At 46.3% G+C, this 17,500-nt stretch overlaps 1 protein-coding gene and 1 long non-coding RNA gene across 10 annotated transcripts in view; one reads left to right on the plus strand and one right to left on the minus strand.

Annotated features, from left to right (window-relative positions):
- The window catches only part of dmd (dystrophin), a 154,378-nt gene that overhangs the window by 132,108 nt on the left and 4,770 nt on the right, over positions 1-17,500 (plus strand). For 7 of the 9 annotated variants that reach the window (XM_035626047.2, XM_035626055.2, XM_035626084.2 and 4 more), the window contains 11 exons: positions 7,447-7,508; positions 7,613-7,687; positions 8,994-9,195; positions 9,287-9,372; positions 9,483-9,640; positions 10,469-10,635; positions 11,310-11,421; positions 11,772-11,908; positions 12,966-13,004; positions 13,503-13,568; positions 16,498-16,563. In XM_035626047.2, the coding sequence (XP_035481940.2) occupies positions 7,447-7,508; positions 7,613-7,687; positions 8,994-9,195; positions 9,287-9,372; positions 9,483-9,640; positions 10,469-10,635; positions 11,310-11,421; positions 11,772-11,908; positions 12,966-13,004; positions 13,503-13,568; positions 16,498-16,563 (1,170 nt within the window). The remainder of the gene's footprint in view (positions 1-7,446; positions 7,509-7,612; positions 7,688-8,993; positions 9,196-9,286; positions 9,373-9,482; positions 9,641-10,468; positions 10,636-11,309; positions 11,422-11,771; positions 11,909-12,965; positions 13,005-13,502; positions 13,569-16,497; positions 16,564-17,500) is intronic. The other 2 variants (XM_035626075.2, XM_035626109.2) reach the window with 1 other exon arrangement.
- Positions 9,253-10,578, minus strand: LOC118301135. The gene is made up of 2 exons (XR_004790230.2): positions 10,441-10,578; positions 9,253-10,352 (listed from the first exon to the last, which is right to left on the minus strand). It is a non-coding gene; the product is annotated as an uncharacterized LOC118301135 (long non-coding RNA).

Below are 17,500 nucleotides of genomic sequence, written 5' to 3' on the forward strand. Positions count from 1 at the left end.
CACAGTGATTTTGATGTGATGGTTAAAACTGGATTTTATTTTTAAGGTCTGTGTGAGTTGTCATTTGGGCCCTGATCCTCTGTTGATCAGGATTTAGCAATACTGTGTGTGTGTGTGTGTGTGTGTGTGTGTGTGTGTGTGTGTGTGTGCGTGTGTGTGAAATGAGAGCAGAAGATGCAGGCTGGTTGGTACAGATTTTTGGCACCAACAGGATTGCAGGTGTGAGTGTGTGTGTGTGTGTGAGCGAGCGAGCAAAGCATGCGTGCACACTAACTAAATACAGCTGATGGATAAGAAGCCTCAACACACACACACACACACACATGCAGGATAGTGGCGGCGACACGCTCAGACACGACTGTTCCGCCTCGTGTGTTTTCCGTCTTTGTACTCGGTGTTGATGATTATCAACCCCGGAGCTTAACTTCTGCATCCGGATGCAGCCGTGGAAGAAACTTCCCCCGACGCTGGAGCCACGGGCCCTTCTACCTGCTCCGGTGTCGACGTCTCAATCAGTTCTGACAAATTAAAGCGACCCTGGATATAACCGAGCAGCAAACAGTGGAGACATGAACACCTGCCAAAGGGCACGTCCCGTCGCCAAGATGTGATATGGTGAACACACACGAAGCCGAGCACCGCGATCAGCAGCGGGACGGTGACGACCCAGCCGGGACGACGCTGAAGTGTCCGGACCAAGTCCCGACTGGTCCCGACTGGAACCTGACAGGGCGTCTGTGGAGAAACGTGAAGACGAACGTTCGCAGGCGCCTCCAGTCCAATGTGACGGAGCTTGGGAGAATCTGTAGGGTTGTAGTACACAGCTGTACTACACAGTTGTAGTACACAGTTGTACTACACAGTTGTAGTACACAGCTGTACTACACAGTTGTACTACTACACAGTTGTACTATACAGTTGTACTACACAGCTGTACTACACAGTTGTAGTACACAGTTGTACTACACAGTTGTACTACACAGCTGTACTACACAGTTGTACTACTACACAGTTGTACTACACAGCTGTACTACACAGTTGTACTACACAGTTGTACTACACAGCTGTACTACACAGTTGTACTACTACACAGTTGTACTATACAGCTGTACTACACAGTTGTACTACACAGTTGTACTACTACACAGTTGTACTATACAGCTGTACTACACAGTTGTACTACACAGTTGTACTACACAGTTGTACTACTACACAGTTGTACTACACAGCTGTACTACACAGTTGTACTACACAGCTGTACTACTACACAGTTGTACTACACAGTTGTACTACACAGTTGTACTACACAGCTGTACTACACAGTTGTACTACACAGTTGTACTACACAGTTGTACTACTACACAGTTGTACTACACAGTTGTACTACTACACAGTTGTACTACACAGCTGTACTACACAGTTGTACTACACAGCTGTACTACTACACAGTTGTACTACACAGTTGTACTACACAGTTGTACTACACAGCTGTACTACACAGCTGTACTACACAGTTGTACTACACAGTTGTACTACTACACAGTTGTACTACACAGTTGTACTACTACACAGTTGTACTACACAGCTGTACTACACAGTTGTACTACACAGCTGTACTACTACACAGTTGTACTACACAGTTGTACTACTACACAGTTGTACTACACAGCTGTACTACACAGTTGTACTACACAGCTGTACTACTACACAGTTGTACTACACAGTTGTACTACACAGTTGTACTACACAGCTGTACTACTACACAGTTGTACTACACAGTTGTACTACTACACAGTTGTACTACACAGCTGTACTACACAGTTGTACTACACAGTTGTACTACTACACAGTTGTACTACACAGCTGTACTACTACACAGTTGTACTACACAGTTGTACTACACAGTTGTACTACACAGCTGTACTACACAGCTGTACTACACAGTTGTACTACACAGTTGTACTACACAGCTGTACTACTACACAGTTGTACTACACAGTTGTACTACACAGTTGTACTACACAGCTGTACTACACAGCTGTACTATACAGCTGTACTACACAGTTGTACTACACAGTTGTACTACTACACAGTTGTACTATACAGCTGTACTACACAGTTGTACTACACAGTTGTACTACACAGCTGTACTACACAGTTGTACTACACAGTTGTACTACACAGTTGTACTACTACACAGTTGTACTACACAGCTGTACTACACAGCTGTACTATACAGTTGTACTATACAGTTGTACTACACAGTTGTACTACACAGTTGTACTACACAGCTGTACTACACAGTTGTACTACACAGTTGTACTACACAGTTGTACTACACAGTTGTACTACACAGCTGTACTACACAGCTGTACTATACAGTTGTACTATACAGTTGTACTACACAGTTGTACTATACAGCTGTACTACACAGTTGTACTACACAGTTGTACTACACAGCTGTACTACACAGTTGTACTACACAGTTGTACTACTACACAGTTGTACTACACAGCTGTACTACACAGCTGTACTACACAGTTGTACTACACAGTTGTACTACACAGTTGTACTACACAGTTGTACTACACAGCTGTACTACACAGTTGTACTACACAGCTGTACTACACAGTTGTACTACACAGTTGTACTACACAGTTGTACTACACAGTTGTACTACTACACAGTTGTACTATACAGCTGTACTACACAGTTGTACTACACAGTTGTACTACACAGCTGTACTATACAGCTGTACTACACAGTTGTACTACACAGTTGTACTACACAGCTGTACTACACAGTTGTACTACACAGTTGTACTATACAGCTGTACTACACAGTTGTACTACACAGTTGTACTACACAGCTGTACTACACAGTTGTACTACACAGCTGTACTACACAGTTGTACTACACAGTTGTACTACACAGTTCTCTCGATGCTGGTGGACAAACCTGCAGCTGAAGACTGTTCCCAAACAAAAGCATTGTTTCCTCCAATAACGGTCGAATCAAATCTACAGTGATCAGCTGTTTCTGGAAATATGACCGCGCCCTTTCTCCCCCAAAAAAGTCAGAAAATAGAAATAAATCTGTAAAAAGTCCTGTTTCTAAAATTGTGAAGTATCGTAGTGTGAGACGAACCAAAGGAAAACCAAGTCGTCATTAGCTGTCGTTCAGCTCCGTGCGATGAATCCTACTTTTGGATTCTCTTTCACGAAACCGCGTCGTCTAATAACCAGTTGTACCACACAGCTGTACTACACAGCTGTACTACTACACAGCTGTACTACACAGCTGTACTACACAGTTGTACTACACAGTTGTACTACACAGTTGTACTACACAGCTGTACTACACAGTTGTACTACACAGCTGTACTACACAGTTGTACTACACAGTTGTACTACACAGTTGTACTACACAGTTGTACTACTACACAGTTGTACTACACAGTTGTACTACACAGCTGTACTACTACACAGCTGTACTACACAGCTGTACTACACAGTTGTACTACACAGTTGTACTACACAGTTGTACTACACAGCTGTACTACACAGTTGTACTACACAGCTGTACTACACAGTTGTACTACACAGCTGTACTACACAGCTGTACTACACAGTTGTACTACACAGTTGTACTACACAGTTGTACTACTACACAGTTGTACTACACAGTTGTACTACACAGCTGTACTACACAGTTGTACTACACAGTTGTACTACTACACAGTTGTACTACACAGCTGTACTACACAGTTGTACTACACAGTTGTACTACACAGTTCTCTCGATGCTGGTGGACAAACCTGCAGCTGAAGACTGTTCCCAAACAAAAGCATTGTTTCCTCCAATAACGGTCGAATCAAATCTACAGTGATCAGCTGTTTCTGGAAATATGACCGCGCCCTTTCTCCCCCAAAAAAGTCAGAAAATAGAAATAAATCTGTAAAAAGTCCTGTTTCTAAAATTGTGAAGTATCGTAGTGTGAGACGAACCAAAGGAAAACCAAGTCGTCATTAGCTGTCGTTCAGCTCCGTGCGATGAATCCTACTTTTGGATTCTCTTTCACGAAACCGCGTCGTCTAATAACCCGCTGATGAATAAAGCCTCGCGCCTCGTTCCTCCTCCTCTTCACGTCTCTGAAGGCCATTGTCTGGGCCCATTCAGACGCAGGAGAAAGATCCTGCCGGGTCCCGCTCGCCGTGATAGGCGGAGGAAGACGTCGCCGTCGTCCCATAAAACCACCGTTAATCATCCATCCGAGACGTAATCGACTGCAGCGAGAAGTGACACTCGTGCCTCGTGGGAATCCATTATTTAAAACGTCTATCTGTCAGCGCCGCAACGAGCTGTTCGGCTGCCTGTTAACTGTGTGTGTGTGTGTGTGTGTGTGTGTGTGTGTGTGTGTGTGTGTGTTATTGTTTGTCAAAGAATCACTGCAGTCCAATGCGGCTCGAAGTTATTCTCCTCGGAGCGATGTCTTGCGGGCGTGGGGGGAACGAGCCTTGAGAAATAATCAGAGTTTTCAGTATCAGAGGTTCATCTTCAAGAACTAACTCCATCCGTTTCCAGCGGAGCAGCTGAGCACGATGAAGCTGCAGAGCGGTTTGCTTCTTTTCTCCCTGTGATCAGATATTAAAGCCCCGGAGCCTCAACCTCTTGACACTGGAAGAGGAACTAGATGAGTTTAAGTTCAGAGTCAGTCTGCAGTTCACACCACACGACTCGTGACGTGAGTCGCCACAGGTTTTATCTCACCCAGTCCTGGTCTCTGATTGGCTGTAGTTGTCGCTGATTGGGCCACGAACATGTCCTGCCGGAAATGTAGTCGGAGGCGGCGACGTCTGTGCCTCGTGGAGTAAAATCCTTCTCATAAAACACGGTGATATTGCATGAATTTGAACACTTACACTCCCCCTCCCCTTAAGGACTCCTCGCTGTAACAGGAAGTTACTTTGACCAGGTTTGACCAGACCCACCAGTTACCATTTAACTCGCTCTCGGTCAATAAGTAACCTTTCACAAGCACAGTTAAATGGATTCTGCGTTTTCTCACCGTGAGGTTTGTTCTGTTATGTAACCCATCCATTGATCCTGCGTCATCCCGCGTCATTAATAACTGCTGCCTTGCTCCAGGACAGTCCTGTCAGAATTGAACCATCGGACCATCGAGGCCGACGCCTGCTGCCCGTCGACGAGCCACGACGACGCAGCCTGGCGCTTGATGCCGCTCGCTCCTCAGACGCGTCGGTCCGACGAGGGACCGAGCCGCTGTTTGCACAGACGCCCGAGCTCAGAAGATCTTTTAAGTGGCTCTTCACCGCGGGACCCTTCTCCTCATGATGTGGAGTGGGAGGGAGGGGAGAAGCCAGCATATGGATTATTCTTATTATTTGTGAGCTTTTCAGGGAAAGGTGACCTGCAGGTGCACGACAGTAAACCGAGCGACGCCCGCGACCTGCAGCAGTTCGACCTCTGTATCTCTCACACCGGAACTGAAGGAGTGCTCACCGGCTTCCAGCTTGGAATCTGCAACCCGCTCGTCTTTTCTCCCGCTCATGTGGTTCCTCGTCGGCTACTAAGCGGCTCCAACCGTCTGATGCTCCGGCACCGCGCGGGCAATTTAACTGTCCTATATTTAAGTTAATGACGAGGAGCGTCACAGACGTGCAGGTTGACGCGGGTGCTCTGGAAAGAGGAGTCACTCCAGTCTCCAGGAGCCAAATGTCTATTTATGAACCATCTGACACGTCGAGCGGACGGCACCGGAGACCATTTCTCATATATATTAGATAGATATTCTGGCAGGACGCGTGGCTTCAATCATCTTGGTGTGGAAGCCGGCAGCTGCCACATTACCATCTGTGACTGCAGCGTCCGTCTTCATGACCATGTTTATTGTGGCGGAGAAGATTTCTGACGTTAGTTGCTGGAATCAGCCGTCAGGATTTTCTTGTCATGTCCGTTCAGTGATTATTTCCACGGCGGCGAAGTGGAACTAATGAGCAGCTCCCTGCTTTACAGCCACGTCATGAGTTCTTTAACATGAGTCGAGTTCTAATGATTTCTCGACGGCGTTGTTCGACTCAGCGGCTGCTGCGGATTCCACCAAATGCAAATTAGAGCTCAGATCACGACGCTTAACGTGACGGCGACATATGGTGCGAGTTGGCTTGTGAACAACCGCAGCGAGCGCTGGCACCACATGTACGGTAAAGAGAGTGAGTATTCACCTTATCGACAGAAACACAGTTCTAGTAACGCGACCCTGGAAAACCTCTCACTTTTAGTGTAGTTGTTTATTTTGTGCGATGCCAAAACAGGAAAAAATCTCTTAAAAATGTCAACACGTCTTCCAACTACAGCAGATGTGTTGGCACAGTATGGAAGCCAATTGGGGACGGAGAGGTTTGAATCCCGCGAGCAGCTTTTAATACCTAGTTATGAACTCAAATACTGAAAAGTATGAAATGCCTTTTAAACACATTTGACCTTGAAAACCTTATTCTGTCAGTCAAATGCTCTCAGGCTGTAAATAGTGATTATTAAAATCAGTGAAGTGCCTGAAGCCTGTATTCTCGGTCCCGACCAGCAGGGGGCGACTCCACTGGTTGTTTCTACAGACGTCTTGTCGCTTGATGTAATGTTCGTCATCGTCTGGATTCTTAAGGCCTCTCGTTTCCTGCGACAGCCTCACCTTGTTTCTGTGTCCTTTGGAAATGTGTCGTTCGGACGTGCCTCCTCTGGGCGATCGCACACGTCACCAAGGACTCGGTTGATTTCCTTCGTCCCCACGAGCAGACGAGCGCACGACACGCGATTCACAAAGAACAGATGGAGGGAACGGGTTTTTTAAGAACCTGGACCGAGAAGCATAGATTCTTTAAATGTCAACATCATTTATTCTGGTACATGAGAAAACACACACACACACACACACACACACACAAAGACACAGTGGAGTCCGGTGAGTGGCGAGCAGCAGTTACAAGGAGAGAATGTGCGAGGGGAAAATGACACAGCATCCATCCATCTCTCTTTTCTGCCTCTTTCACTTCTCTGCCGCTGCGATGCTGGCAGCATGGTGTGTGTGTGTGTGTGTGTGTGTGTGTGTGTGTGTGTGTGTGTGTGTGAAGCGGCGGAGATTCATTCAAGTGTTTTACGCAGAAGGACTTTCTATCTTTGGGACACAATCACTGGCATGAGGCGGTTTTGTTTTGCTGCACATGCTTCCATGCAAACCATGAACATGTCATACATATTTTCACGTGATGTGTTTTCAGTGTGGACGGGGATTATTACTTATATGGAGGCGAAGCTCTCGTGCGGACGGAGATCGTTTTATTAGTAAAAATGAAAATGTCTATATTTTATGGATGTAGCCTCAGCCTTCAACTCATCGTCGGACCTCTCTGTCTCTCTTGTCTCCTTCCAGCCACCAGACCCAGACAACATGCTGGGACCATCCCAAGATGGCCGAGCTCTACCAGTCTCTGGGTGAGAGATGAAGTGTTGTGACACGGCATCACCAGTCGAGGATTAGAGACTCCTCCGTCTCCTTCCTCGTCGTCTCTAACTGTTGTTGTGTTTTTCTTCTTCAGCGGACCTGAACAATGTTCGGTTCTCCGCCTACCGGACGGCCATGAAGCTCAGGCGCCTGCAGAAGGCTCTCTGCTGTAAGTACACTCCACCATACCTCCCTCCCTCGGTTCTCCATGACACTGGCAGTAGACTGTCAACCGTCGCCATGAAGGGATGAACATGGTCTCAGATCGACTCCGGCTTTCGGAGCCGTGATTGATTTGGTATTTAGGGAGCACAAACACATTCCCTGCACCTTTAACACCAGCAGCCTGGAGCGGTCACAACAGGTTGAGTCACGGATTCACGCTGTTGATGCCAGAACCGACCATCTGCAGCCTCAGCAGAATGTTCCATCGCTGCCACGTGATTGGCTGATTGGATAATTGCGTCACAGTATAGGTGTTCCTAACAAGCACTCCTACACTCCCTTGTTCTTTCTTCTCCTCCATCTCCCCGTCTCCTTCTCCATCCACTTCCCTCTTCATTTTCGTCCATCCTGTGTGTGTGTGTGTGTGTGTGTGTGTGTGTGTGTGTGTGTGTGTGTGTGTGTGTGTGTGTGTGTGTGTGTGTGTGTGTGTGTGTGTGTGTGTGTGTGTGTGTGTGTGTGTGTTTACTCATCCTCTCGTCTCTCGCCGGTGGATCTGTGGAGAGCGCGGCCGCCTACGAGCTGTTATGTGTGTGATGTGTTTGAAGGCGTATGTAGCTGGCTGCGTGTTGGACTTTCTAAAAATACAACGGAACAGGTTTGGTGGTTCACCCTGACGAAGGCAGCGCGGCGGTTGAATTTGTTTTCGTAACACTTGGTGGCCATTTCTGTCTTTGTCATCCCTCCTTCTTTCTCCTCCTCTCATCGTGTGTGTGTTTCCTCGGATGAGGAAACGGGAACCAGCTTGTGCGCCAAGTTTACAGTTTAGCGAAGGTTGTTACAAAATGTACCCGACAGAAAACTCGCAAAGAGAAAATCAACATTCAAAAGCAGAAAAGCATTGTCTTGTAAAATGAACGTCATCACGTCGGGTGAAGTTTGATCTGCTCGTTTGTAGATTATTTGTGTGAAGTCAGATTTCGAGATTCATTTGCTTCCACACACTCCCCTCGTCTTCCTCTGTCCTCACGTGAACATAATGTACGATGACCAATGTGATGTTCTTTGGATCCCTTGAGGGAAGACTCCTCCTTCCCTGTGTCCTTGAGCAGCAGCGAGGAGCTCGAGGACACTTGGAACACCCGAGTGCTCCGTCTCGTTGAAGGACACTCGGCCCTCTCTCCTCAGATGAGTGTGTGTCTTCTGAGAACTAACCGCCCCCCTGCTCTGGTTGTGTGTGTGTGTGTGTGTGTGTGTGTGTGTGCGTGTGTGCGTGTGTGCGTGTGTGCGTGTGTGCGTGTGTGTGCGTGCAGTGGACCTGCTGAGCATGCCGGTGGCGTGCGAGGTGTTCGACCAGCACGGCCTGAAGCAGAACGAGCAGCTGCTGGACATCTCGCAGCTCGTCACGTGTCTGACCAGCCTGTACCAGCGGCTGGAGCAGAGCCACTCGCACCTCGTCAGTGTCCCGCTGTGCGTCGACATGTGCCTCAACTGGCTGCTCAACGTCTACGACACGTACGTACAGTACACACACACACTCACACACACAGAGAAGATTTTCCATTATGCCAGTGAGGTGTAACACGTTTATTTGTGGTGTGTTTAGTGGTCGCACCGGAAAGATCCGGACTCTGTCGTTCAAAACTGGAGTGGTCTCCCTCTGCAAGGCTCATCTGGAGGATAAATACAGATGTGAGTCCTCACTTTTCTCTTGTTCCGACCATTCTTATAAAATGTTTGCCTCATCCGTAACTCGCCATGTGCCACGTGTCTCTCCGTCCGTTCCTCCCTCCCTCCTCCAGTCTTGTTCCGACAGGTCGCCAGCGCCACCGGGTTCTGTGACCAGCGGCGCCTGGGCCTCCTCCTGCACGACTCCATCCAGATCCCCCGGCAGCTCGGCGAGGTCGCCTCCTTCGGCGGCTCCAACATCGAGCCGTCCGTCCGCAGCTGCTTCCAGTTTGTGCGTCGCAAACACAAACACTCACTCTCACTTATTTCTCACTCTTGACATGGAAAGAAAATAATGAACGTACACAACACCGTCGTATGCTGCACTTGCACAGAGGTCTGTTCCCACTAATGCCTGCGGGCCTCCACAGATTCCCGCACCGAGCAGAGTGTTTGTTTACTTCAGACTAAATCAGGTTTATTGACAGGAAGAAACTGGACCGTCACTAAGAGCGGAGCTGGAGATGAAGAAAAGGACGAAACATGGATAAAGTGTTTGACAGTGAAACACTGTGGGAGACAAACAAATCATCTGTCACGGCTGCGGAGACGTGGCTCAAAAACAATCATCACAATATAGTACATACAATATATAAATGATGGTGCAGACGCCCGTCACAGACAGAAAGCTTTTGTTCTAATTTACTGGGATTAGGAAGCATAAACAAACCTCTCAACGCCCCCACAAGTTCGGTATTTCACTACACAAACACACATGTACACACCCTCACACACACATACACACACACCATGTGAGAGAGATGGGAAAGTGAAGCATGAAGCTAATATTTTTTTCTGCTAGTGTTAAAACGGGAGACAATAGTGCGTTTGTTCTTGCCGTAGTGAGAATCTGGGGCAGCGGGACAGCGAGCGCGGGATTAAAGTGAACTGAACTCCTCTGTGGGCGTATCAAAGCAAACGCCTACTCGTTGGGATTATGGAATCTGTTGAGCAGAGCACAGATGCAGAATAAGTAGAGTAGAGTCAAATGTGGCCCTTCTTACAGATGAGTCAAAGTCAACTTTCACTTACCGTGTTCGTGTAACTCTTGTGTTCTCAGGCCAACAACAAGCCGGAGCTGGAGGCGGCCATGTTCCTGGACTGGATGCGCCTGGAGCCCCAGTCCATGGTGTGGCTGCCCGTCCTGCACCGCGTGGCCGCCGCCGAGACCGCCAAGCATCAGGCCAAGTGCAACATCTGCAAGGAGTGTCCCATCATCGGATTCAGGTAGAGACCTGGTGTGGAGATCGGAACTCCTGATCGGATCTCACTTCTTCACTCGAGCGGTGGTTCGGATGTTCAAGTGTGAAAACGCCCTCAGACTGAGTAAACGGAAAAATGTTCTTTCACGAGAAAGAACATTTCTCATTACGCTCATTACGAGCGTGTGCCTAACTTACAAGACCCGAAATCGTTTTGTCTTGTGTCGAAATCCCAGTAAAAAACACATTAACTTCGCCTACTTGATAAATGCGATCGCTCTCCCATCGCCAGAGTCGAGCTCCAGCTGTGAGGAGGCCTGTAAAACCTTTTCATCGCCTGCGACACACTGGGACATATGAATGACTCACGACGTGATTGCGAGGACAGAACCGCCGTCTCGTCCCGTCACATGCTGGGGGAACCCGGGTGCTGGTGGGCCTGATGGGTGTGGGAGGAGGCTGCTGGGCCCCTTCACGACAAGATAAATCTGATAGAGTCTCAGAGCCAAAGAGTCAATTTCTCATTTACGTACCAGGCCGAAAGAATTTGAACTGCTCCTCCCACCCTGGAGAAAACAGCCATAAATTTCCCTCCACAATCCTCCTCTTTCTCCAAACACTCTGGTCTTTATTTACACTTCCCCTCCCTCCTCGTCTCTTTACTCAACTCCATCTTCTTCTTCTTCCTTCTCTCCACAGATATCGCAGTCTCAAACATTTCAACTATGACATTTGCCAAAGCTGCTTCTTCTCCGGTCGCGTTGCCAAGGGCCACAAGATGCAGTACCCCATGGTGGAGTACTGCACTCCGGTATGAGTGTTTTCATCAGATTCCTGCTCTGCAGCGTGTAAATGTAAACTGTGAGGGTGTGAATTTTACGGTCAAGTCATTTTCTTCCTCAATTTTGGAAATGGAAGCTAATAAACCTACGGACTGAGATGTACATATCCAGATGAGGCAGATGGGAAAATCCCTTTAAGAGCTTCTCCCTTGTAGTAAAGAAAAGGGCCAGAGTCATAAATCTGTTCCCTCTGTCTTGTAAATGCAACGACACGCTCGTTTCTTACAATGAGGCCGTTAACTCCACCCCACTGGACTTGACGGTGCACAAAGTGAACAGGGCCTTCAGGGTGTGTGTGTGTGTGTGTGTGTCTCTGCAGACGACGTCGGGCGAGGACGTCCGGGACTTCGCCAAGGTGCTGAAGAACAAGTTCAGGACCAAGCGCTACTTCGCCAAACACCCGCGCATGGGCTACCTGCCAGTCCAGACCATCCTGGAGGGAGACAACATGGAGACGTGGGTCTCACACACACACACACAATAACAGAGATTATACACTAATGAAAACATAACTATGAATATTAGATTGAATTTCTGCCGATGGATCCTTGTAAATCCTGCACACGGGACCTTTGATCTGCTGAAATGAAAAGTTCTACCTGAGGTGATGCGAGAGACGATTTCTTGGCCGGAGTCATTGCCTCAAAATATTCGCAGCAAAAGTCTTGGAAATATAGGAAATTATCACATTTCTCAAAAGGTCAAATTCTCTCTTTTTGAAATGTAATAACAGTGAAGGTCAGAGGGGTCACTGGGGGATTTACTCAGCCTCAACTCTAAGTGTTAATGAGGGATGATACAAAAAACCTAAAGTTAATCGACTGAGTTTAGTTTATCTAATTTCACACAACATAAATACAAAATACATAAAGGCAGATTCAGTCATGGCTCATGTGGAAACCACACCCACAAGATCAAATACTAAATCACAGATGCAACAAATGCCATGAAACTGAAAATCTTTTAGCTTCTTGGATAAATTGAAGTAGGAGCTTACGTTTGTCCACCTGCTTCCAGTTCGTGCTTGTCTTGTAATCCTCCGGTGAAATAACTCGACCGTCCCTGGAATCCTTCTGGAAGGAATTCCTGACCGACCGGCCAACTCCTTTTTCTTCCCTAACTGCTGACATCCTCTATAAACTTAGTACTGTATCTGTGATGAGTTATGATGGTATCGACCTCTGCCATGAATATTTATTTGAACCTTTAATGCTGCTGTTGGCTCAAGATCAATCATTGATAAGAAGAAGAAATGAAATCAATAATAATGGACATGTTGGCACTTGAATGTCTCCTCTGAGCGTTTAGAGCTGCGGAACAGATGTGGGAATCTGAACATCTGAAGTACAGTAACTCTGCAATATGAATAACAAACACTTCTATATCGTGTGTGTGTGAGTGTAACCATGCTTATATTTCACCCCTCTCGACACTGCAACTCCCATCATGCCTTGCTGTGCAGTGTCCTTCCACTTCCTGTGTCATCAGTTTCCACCTTTTTCTTGTCTTGCAGTCCCGTCACTCTGATCAACTTCTGGCCTGTTGACCATGCGTGAGTACCCGACACACACACACAGACACACACACACACACACACACACACACACACACACACACACACACACACACACACACACAGACACAGACACACACACACACACGAACACACACATTTGGTTTGAGGGTTTACGTCTCACACTTTGTGCGATGAGAAATATCATTTTAATATACAGGGATTCTTCTCTGAATTTGTCCCTTCACCTTCACGTTGAGGCAAAATCGCTTGTGTTTGAGTTTCTGACAGAAAAGAACTCAGAATGTCGACGCGTCCTTGTAAAGGGAAGTTTATATTTAGTGTTGTTAAAAGAGTCAAATCTTCATTTCTCAAGGACTGAAACTGTGCAGGAAGTGGTGACTGTATTGCGAAGCCAATCGTATTCCAGGCCAAGGAGTTTATTTACAAAGTCTTTCCCCTGTGGCTCATCCGAGTCTCTCCTGGTTGTGTTCATGAGCTCTACCTCTTCTTTTCTCGCCTCTCTCTCTCCCACAGGCCCGGATCGTCCCCTCAGCTCTCACATGACGACACACACACTCGGATCGAGCACTACGCCAGCCGGTAACACTCCTACCTGTCACTGTGTTGCGAGCAGGACGCTCTTACTTACTTGACTTCGCCGCCGCCGTCCTCGTGCCCGGCAGCGTCTCAGGCAGCGGTTCCTCCAGAGAGCGCTCCCAGACACCAGACACCAGCCGCGTCGTGATTGATGTGATCTGGAATAATGACTTTGGGACTCAGACACACTTCCTGGTCTCCTCCCCCGGTGACGCCACCGTGTTCACGCTGCCGTTAACTCCCGGGGGGTCGGTTGCCCTAATTCTGCGCCGACAAAATTCGCCGTTCGGTCGACGTTCTCGTGATCATCACGCTCGAGATATGAAACCGTTGATGGTGTAAGAGCGTTGAGGTTGTGGAGATCAGATCAGAGGTGATTTGACCTCCACGACAGACTGAGTCAGTGTCAGTGACAGACGGACGGTTTGTTTCCTCCTGTTCGCAACCGACTGAGTTTCTTATGAGATGTTAACTCTGATGATGTGAGCAACCTTTCAGGCATCTGTCACATACAGTCAGTACAATATATTGCTCGTCTTGTTGGCGTATGCTTTAATGTAAAGGCAGATTTATGTCAGTACGAATGTGAACAACTTGCACATCTAGTCCCAGTACAACTTTCTGGATTTTCCTTTTTAACATCTTAAAACGGCTCATTCCAAATCAATATTCCTGACTGTGTATGTCGACGCTTTGAAAGAAGCTGTTGCACGAGTGTTGCCTCTGTGAAGATGGAGAACGGGATACCTTGACAAACGACATTTAACTACCTGTAAAAGTTACAGCAGCCGACTGAGCCCAAATGATTCTGTTCTGTCGGCTGATGAATGAAACTCGGGCCGAACTGAAATGTCAAGATATCCCTTAGCATCAAGTAGAGACATGATGAAGTGGTGTGTTGACTCTTTGGTGAATAAGCGTTCTGCAGCGAGCGTCCATAAGATACTGTACATGTGCTAATTCATCTGGATTGACGCTCGTGTCATCCGTGAACTGACTTATTCACCAAAACGTTCCCGTGTTCCTCCAGTGTTGCAGTGATTCTAACTCCTAACTGCTCCCGAACAAACCGCCGCTGAGGGACAAGAAGCAGTCGGATCAATTACTCCAGCGGTCCATCAGCCGCTGATCAATCGCTCGTCGAATCAGTCGGCCGGACTCCGTTTGCGTTCCTCCGTGGGGCGGGCGTGAGGTTGGAGCCTCAGGCCGAGAGTTTGATCCCCGCCAGAGAGAGGCTGACACCACTCAGCGCTGCCTCGGGCTACGACACACACACACACACACACACACGCTGACGGACACACACACGCTGAGTCACGCTCCTCCCTCCGGCCGTGCGCTCTCAGCCTCTCGATCAGGCGGATTCCAGAGAGCGTCCAGCAGGGGAGGGAGGCGGCAGGGCCAACACGTACCGTAACGAAGCTTTGCGGAGGCCGACGGCTGCGATGTCATCTCCCCACCGTCCGTCTGCTGAAGCTGCTTCTTCTGTTTTTTATTTTACTGCTGACAAAGTCCACAATCTCTAAACCCAGCAGGAGCGAAGTCGTGCATCTGCTCACGTCTTTTATCACCATGGATCTCTGAGGTCGTCTTAATGGCCACACTCTGGTTTCTTTAACAGATTTTTCTTTTTTTGCAGGGTTATTGGTTAACTCATATTCCAAAAACATATTTTGAGCTGCTCCCCAGGTTCTGAGATTTATCTATTTAATAGATCTCGACCATTATATTAGTCTCTTATTAGTGAAGCATTTAGTACACTGCAAAAAAAATAGCTAAAATAGAATGTGATTAATTAAGGTTAAATGATCTGTCTGTGCAGCAAGATGATTTCACTTGGCAAGAAATCTTGAAATAAGTCTGTTCATTCTATAAACAATATAATAAATAATCTCATATTTCAAAATCTTTGGCGAGCACAGAACAATTCGAAATCTGTCAAGACCCGGACAGTTACACACTCCACAAGATGTAAGATTGATTGTGAATTATTGATCTTATTGATGGTTTGTCCAACTCTGGAGCGAACATGCATTATTAAACGTGGCTTCCCCCTCGTGTCGCCTTGTAGTCGATAAATGAATGACTTGAATTATTCAGTAACGCGTGTAGTTGTTCAATAACAAGTGAAACGAGACGCAAACAAATGTCTTTTCAATGAGCTGAAGCAGCTAAATCAATATGAGATCATTTTGTGATGCTTCACCACGACATATTGATTGATTGACAAACATACGGATCAATCCATGTTGACGCACGGGAAGTTCTTTTTATACTAGGTTAGTTAACGATGATAAACAAGTGTATTATTATAATTATTATAGGAATTGTGAGTGTTGAATGTTATATTTTTGGGAACAAACCAGGAAGTCGTCTGGTCCCAAACTCAAGCCTGAAAGTAAATATGATTTGTCCTTCAAATGTCTCCATTACTACAGTTATTTCTTTGAAAGAAACCAGTGTCTGTCCATTCAGACGACCCCTGACACTGCACTGTACTGTACTGTACTGTACGCACCTGAACATTCAGCCAGCGGCGACTGTAACTCACGGTCAAAAAAAGGGAGTCATAAGAAAAATTGAAAACCAATTTGGTCAGTAAATGTTTTTCCAGTCACCTCTTTTTTAAATTGGTGATATGAACCAACGTGTTCGAGGCTTCGTACTGAGTTTGTAGCACATCGAAGATAAAGGTGAAGTGGCAGAAACACTCCATCATTTCATCTGTCGAGGATGAAGTGATAAACGGTACAAACCAAACACGGAGGAACTCCAACGGTCCGACAGAAAGAAAGTCCGTCGTGTGCTTCATCAAATTCACCATGGAGACGCCCGGCCTCAGTTTCCTCTCATCTTCCACCGCTCGCTCTGTGGAAACGGAGATCTCCGTGTGGTTGTGCGACTGACTGCTCTGTTTCTTCCCCCTCCGCAGGTTAGCAGAAATGGAGAATCGTAACGGCTCATATCTGAATGACAGTATCTCACCCAATGAGAGCATGTGAGAACCGCTTCTTGTTTTGTTTCATCCTCACTCACTCACTCACTCGATTGGCTCGCTGTGTGTGAACTGTCTGTCTCCTTTGTTTCCATTGGCTGCTTGTGATGCGTGTCAGTGTGCCTTCAGGAAGTATTCAGACTCTTTGCACACTTGATGCTTTTAGACTCAATAGATCAAATTGCCATTGTGACAAACAATGTGACAAAGATTTTTATTATTTTCTTTAAAATTATTTATTTATTAATTTATTAAAATTTATTAAAATTCAAACCCTGGTGTGTAGGTCTTCAGAGAGAACACGTGCTGCGTGAGTTTAGATTAATGTGCAAAATGTCAACTTTGTCACTTTAATATTTAATCTACAGCAGAATGAAGTGTGCAAACAGTCTGAGGAGTCACTGTGTATATCTCTGATGTTACCAGGTGATGTCAGCACACGTCTCATACTTTATTCATTCTGTCCTCAGGGACAAGTGGATATAAGATGGCATATAAAATTAATATGCAACTCATTTACACTGATTATCATAAATAACAAGTGTAAATATGTACAACAGGTACACTATTCTTGTTGTTGCCGATTGCTCCTTTCTTATAGATATTATATTTACAGTTAAATCAAGAAAGCAAGGCACAGAGAGGAACAGAAGATCTGTAAATCAAAATTACTATTTTATGCTGTTCTCCAGTTCTACACTTTCACCCGAGCAGGAGATTCCTTTTGTTGTATTAGTTATTATTCAGGATGAGCTGCTGACTATATTTATCATATTTAAAAATCCTGAAATGTTAAAAATCACAACACTGATCTGAAGAAAACATAAATATGAAAATTTGCTAAGTATTAAAAGGACAAAAAAAAATTTGGAGCTACAATTTCAAATGATTATAAATTAAATACAGTTTGGGTCACAAAATAAGTTTTGAGATATATTTT

This window comes from Scophthalmus maximus, chromosome 1 (genome assembly GCF_022379125.1).
Source record: "Scophthalmus maximus strain ysfricsl-2021 chromosome 1, ASM2237912v1, whole genome shotgun sequence".
Taxonomy (NCBI): domain Eukaryota; kingdom Metazoa; phylum Chordata; class Actinopteri; order Pleuronectiformes; family Scophthalmidae; genus Scophthalmus; species Scophthalmus maximus.